The sequence below is a fragment of the Centruroides sculpturatus genome, unplaced genomic scaffold (genome assembly GCF_000671375.1).
Source record: "Centruroides sculpturatus isolate CEXI.00-Female unplaced genomic scaffold, Cexi_2.0 scaffold614, whole genome shotgun sequence".
Taxonomy (NCBI): domain Eukaryota; kingdom Metazoa; phylum Arthropoda; class Arachnida; order Scorpiones; family Buthidae; genus Centruroides; species Centruroides sculpturatus.
In genome coordinates, this window is record NW_019385015.1 from 358233 (window position 1) to 364421 (window position 6189).

Here is a 6189-nt window from a genome sequence, read left to right on the forward strand (position 1 = left end):
GGATTTATTAAAATTACTTAAAGAAACATTTATTCTAATTGGCATTTTTCTATTCATCATCATTTGAACTTGAGTTTTCAAGTGGAAAATTGAACCACCAAATCAAATAAAAAAAAAAATACCAATGAAATCATAAAAATAAAGTATTTACAGGATTAGAAAAGTTTTCATGTGAAGAAATTGAAGCAGTGAGGAGAGAGAAACCGCATAAAAAAAAAATTAAGAATTCAAACATAAGACACACTTTGACTGTATCACTCATCCAATCAATTACTGATATTTAAACAAATTTATGACTATACCAAATGTAAAATGTACAATTTACTGCAAAAAAGTTCAGAAATTAAACAAAATATTTTATAATTTATTTGCATTTAACGTGCATACAAAAACCATATCCTTATAAAATTCTTAATATAATTAAGTATTATTTATATGCAAGTTAATAATGTAAATAATCCTGATATTATTAATACTGTATCTAACTCTTAAGTAACAAAATATCACTAATTAAGTTAATTTGTTTCCATTGTCCATATTAAATCATCACTAGTTTCAACAATCACATAATTTGTATCTTGTTTGTAGGTGTTGGATGTACTGACAAGTCCTCCAAATTTCAGCTCTGTATTATCTAAAAAAAAATTATAATAATTATTGATATTAAACAATCCAGCAATCTTATATACTGTTAATGAATTACAGTAAATTTTAACACATTAAGATTTTACCTATAATTATACTATACTACACTGGATATGAGTACTATAACCATTTTTAACAGATATTTTCAACAATATAAGCATAACAAAGATAAACATTAAATGAATTATAAATTCTATTAAGATGCAGATGACTTAAAATCTCAAGAATGTTTTTTTTTTTTTCAGAGTTCATAAAATGAATGAGTATACATTAAGTATGAATAATTTAAAATAACATGCAACAATATCTTGTGCAAAATGCAATGATAAATTTCACAAAAATCCTGCATGTTAGACTTGTTTTAATAGAGAGGTTGTGGCCAACGTTTCCATTGCGAAAATGTGAACGTCGAATGTTTAGCACCGCTTTCCTGTAAGCCTAAAAGTTTGACAATGGCATTTGAAACATCAGTGGAATCATGCTCGATGTTCCAAATGCCATTGTCAAACTTCTAGGCTTACAGGAAAGTGGCACTAAATGTCCGACATTCACATTTTCGCAATGAAAATGTTGGCTGCAACCTCTCTAATATGTGGCACATCCAGAAATTACATGGAAAGAAACAGAAACTTTCTTATGAACAAGCTCTACAATATTTTTGCATTCAAAATTTGATTACTATGCATATCTCACAAAGAGAGAAAGTTTACTTCAGCAGGCATTTAAATGCACAATTATAAACCCAAATCCAAAGAATGAAAATTTAAAATGTGCAAGTTACCATCTGCTTGATCTCCAAGTCAACAATAGGCAGCTAACAACCAGTTGGGAGTGGTAATAAGAACTTAATTTCTGGATGTATCACATATTATTACTGTTGATTAACTCTTTTTGCCCCATGGGCATTAAGAAGAACATTTGTTATTTTAAATCTTAAAATGAAGTGTATATTATTCAAACTCAATTTTAAAAGTAAGAAAGCCTTTTCATTATCTTCTAAATTAAAGATGTAAAAAAGTTTTTGTGATTTTCCACAATGCATATTAACTGTGCAATATTCATACAGAAATAACAACCATATGCAGTACAACAGAGTCAGTATCTAACTTTTCAGGTTGATAAAAGTTTGAAAAGGAGTTGATAAGCGGATTACTTCATACTACACTTGCATATATAATATGTTAAATCATTGTTTAATTATTTAGTGCTAATGAAGGAACCCCCTCTCAATGTTGACCCTACTTTGACATAACGGGAAGGCCTTGCATTCCTAAATGATCCAGAGAAAGCTATGCCAGTGGTAGATTGTCTACCAGAAGGGTCACCCAAGCTGGACAGGTCAAAAATGATAGGAGAGACAAAGAGGGATACCCTGGTTCTTCAGGTTGGGGGTTTAACAATGGACAGGCTTCCCACTGATGATAAAACTGAAGAGCTAAATATGAAAAGCAAGCAGAGACTATCATGCTCTATTCAACTCCCTAGTCTACATGAAGCACAATACCTGGTTTAAAAACCATAAAAGAAGACTTTACACCTGAAAGACACCTGGAAACAAAAAACAATACCAGATAGATTAAATTCTTATAATGGATCAATAGAAACTGTATTAAGAATGTGCGGCTGCAACCCAGGGGCTGACATTGACTCTAACCATAATTTAGAAAAAAAATAATAATAATAAAACTCAAAAGAATCAAAAGAATAGAGCAATGAAATATGCTATATTTATAAGCTTAAAGAAAGGCTATTTTGGCCAAACATATGAAAATGTGAGAGCAACAATTAACAGAAATTTATGTTCATAAACAATGCAGATGAAAAATGGTCCAGAATTAAGGAGAAATTAATAGAAGCTGCTAGGTGTGTAATAGGAATAACAAGAACTAAAAAAGCTAAGAAACCATGGATCACGCAAAGAATGTCTTTCTTCCATTTTCCTTATCAAAGATGGAAAAATGATAATAGTAAAATAGGACAAAAGAACATAGAGATCTCAATAATAAATTAAAGAAAATAACTAACCAAGCAAGGAAAACATGGCTAGAAGAAGAGTGCAAGGAGAAGCTACAGAAAATAGAAGATATAATGTATGACAGAATCAAAATCATGGATTGGGAAAGGAAAGTGAGAAGTAATATTGAGATAATGACAAAAATGAGAAAAGTAGATGACAACAAAGGTGTTTTAAGATGATGGAAAGAATCTTATGGAGCTGTATGAAAAGAAGCTGGATGAGGGAAATTGGAGATTAGAAGATGAAAGTGAGATTGAAGACAATATAATAAGTTTAAAAATACTGAAAAGGAAGTAGTAAAAGCAATAACAGAGATGAAGAACAGTATAGCTGTGAGACTCAATTACATGTTATTGACTAGAAACACAATAGAAATGTTCAAAGATATGGTTGATGAAAGTATTAAAGAAATAGTTGGACTTTGTACCTGATATATAATATATATATATATATATATATATCTCTTGTGGACCTTATATATATTGTGGACCTGATTGCATAATATAACCAAAATTGATGGAAACACAAGATAAAAAAGTTGATTGAAAAGAGAAAAGGCTAATATGGAATCTATATAATGAACAATGAGTGATAATAAGAGTGAAGGTAAATGAAACAGAAAAGGTTTCAATCACTAAAGAAGTTAGACAACGATGTTGCATGTACCCATCCTATTCAATATATATCTCGAAAAAATAATTAATAAATCAATGAATCAAAGTAACAGTGTTAAGATTGGGGAACAATTGTAAACTGCATCCATCTTACAGATGATATGGCTGTGATGAAAGGATGCAAGAACACTAAATAAATCAATGAAATCTGTGGAAGAGGGAAGAGATGAAAATCAGTACAAATAAAACAAGTGATGTGGCTAGTGAAAGATCATTACAGATAAATGGACAAGAAGCAGAGCAATTAAAGGGGTTCCAGTACCAAATTCCCTGGATAAGTGACGAAGGAAGAAGTGAAGGGAAGATAAAAAAGAGAATAGCAACGGCAAAGTACGCATTCATTAGAAAGAGAAAACTGTCAAGTGGACCATTAAACATAGCATTAAGAAAGCAATTAGTGAAGTACTATGTTTGGAGTATACTACTACACGGAGCAGAAACATGGACAATGAGACAGAGCATTTGAGATGTGAGCTTGGAGAAAAATACAAAAGATTAGCTGGACAGATAAGCTCAGAAATGAAGTTGTTTCGAAACAAGTTGGAGAAGAAAATGGAAATATTAAAGGAAATCAGGAAAAGAAAAAGAAAATGACTGGGGCTTGTGTTGAGAAGACTGCCTGCTTAGGACACTGCAGGAAATTACAGTAGATGCAATAAAGAAAAGAGGAAGAACAAGAATAAAACTGATCGACAACCTGAAAGATGGACAAAGTTATATAACTCTCAAAGTCAGAGCAAATGACAGAGTTAGAAAAAGGCATTCCAGTGCTCAGATGCTCCAGCTGTATAAACTGCTCGAGCAGAAAAATTGAGATTAATAATAATGCAGGAAAATTTTGACATGCCAAGCATGTCAAAATTTTAAAAAATTACTGAAAAGAATCACTCCCTTCCTAGAAATAAAGACCCTTCAGACTACAATGTGGCCTGAAGGATCAACTTGAGAAAAATAATGACAGATTTAAATTTAATTTGTTTATTTGTCTATATTTTTGGATCATATTGGGCTGCAATTTGGAAAAATTGTAGACCTATAAATTCCCACTGTTGTTGTCTGTCTTTCCTTAATCTTGAGAATGGAGATGAAAGCGAGAATGGAGATGAAAGCAAACATGGAAAGATTAGAGGCAGGAAGACCCAATTAACTATACACAAACTTTGAGTGCAAACTGGAAGTCACATTATTTCAATTAAAAAAATTTTCCCCTGAAAGTTAGATAAATAACTAGCACGACTCTATTGCTAAGGAAAAAGTATGACGTACAGGGGCAAGACACTACTAATTTGAGGCAAAGAGAATATATTTTAAATTAAAAAAAATAACTTAAACTATGATTAAAAATTGCAGCTCAGCACTGTGACGATGTCACAATAAATAATCGCTTGTTACAAATATAAAATATTTATAAAATTAATAATCCAATCAATACACAAATTTTTTATATTGATAGAAGTGTCAACAATGATAGAAATGAAATTTTTATTCATCTTTATACACAATTATAATTTTTTACAATTTTTAATTAAAAACTGGCTTCTCACAGATGGCATGTGACCACTTGCAGTATTTCTGTCATGAACATGATTGAAATGTTAAACACATATATTAAATAGAAAACTGATAATAAAAATGAACTTTTATAAATGATTTTGCTACTATAAAACTGACAGAAAAAGTTCCACCAAACAATATCTCAAACTTATTTATAGCTTTACTTTTTTAAAAAAGAAATACATTAATGTTTACTTTTTATATCACAGGAAATGATCATAACGAAAACAAACTGTATTTGCTTTGGTTATAAATAATACAGTAGAGCGTCGATTATCCGAATCAATTGGGGACTGGAGTTGTTCGGAAAATCAATTTTTCGGATAACTGATTATGTATGAAAAGATACATTATTAATATAGTAGAGATTAGTATATCCCAATAATAGTATATTAATATATCCCATGTTTATATTTTTCTCCATTGCATGTGGCTTTGTGTTGAATTTTCATTGATGTTAAGCTGACGAAAATTTTTATAATAATAATAATTGTGGCTATTGTATTGTTAAAAATTATTTTCTTATTTTGTACAAATAAAATAAATATATTGAAAAATATAAAAACAAAAAAAAATTATACTTTAGAAGTTAATCTAGTGTCAAGAATGTTCAATTCAGCACGACACAGTCCCACTGGAACGCTTTCGGTTAACCAATGTTTCAGTTAATCGACATTCAGATAATCGACGCTCTACTGTATATAGATAATGATAGAAAGCTGTAATAAACAATATGATTATGTGAATGATTAGATGACTGAGGTGAATAAGGCACCACTCTGATGGTCACAGGATTGACTATGGGTGGTCAAAAACCCCTAGGAATTTTTCAGGGTGCTGTCTTTCCTGGATATGTCAAGCTTTGTCCCTCTTCACCCAGCCATCCCAATTGTGGGCTTGGTTAAACCCATGATAGGTATGATTAAAAAAAGCCTTTTCAGTATCCACAGGGCAAAAACAGTCAAAAAATTAGAAAGGAAAGAAAAAAATGATTATATTAACAAACAAGAAATTCATAAATTAAAGAGAAAATAATACAAAAATCATGACATTCAAAAATATATTAAATGGTAAAAAAACTGATTATAAATTTTAAATAAATAAATATATTTTATGAACAGGGCCGGATTAACCCATTTTGGGACCCTAGATATTTTCTTCTTACAGAGCCCCCTCCCTCTCCCGCAAGAAATAGAGCGCACGAAAAATATAAGATAATAAATAAAACAAAACTAAATAATGTGAAAAACTAAAACAAATATTAAATTTTTTTAATAAAAAGTATTTAATATACAAATA

General features: G+C 30.3%; 1 protein-coding gene across 2 annotated transcripts in view; it reads right to left on the minus strand.

Moving 5' to 3' along the window:
• Positions 1 to 410: 410 nt before the first annotated feature.
• LOC111633456 (thiamin pyrophosphokinase 1-like) overlaps positions 411 to 6189 on the minus strand; it is a 28187-nt gene continuing 22408 nt past the window's right edge. For both annotated transcript variants that reach the window (XM_023378021.1, XM_023378020.1), the window contains exon 8: positions 411 to 634. In XM_023378021.1, the coding sequence (XP_023233789.1) occupies positions 516 to 634 (119 nt within the window). In that variant the 3' untranslated portion in view covers positions 411 to 515. The remainder of the gene's footprint in view (positions 635 to 6189) is intronic.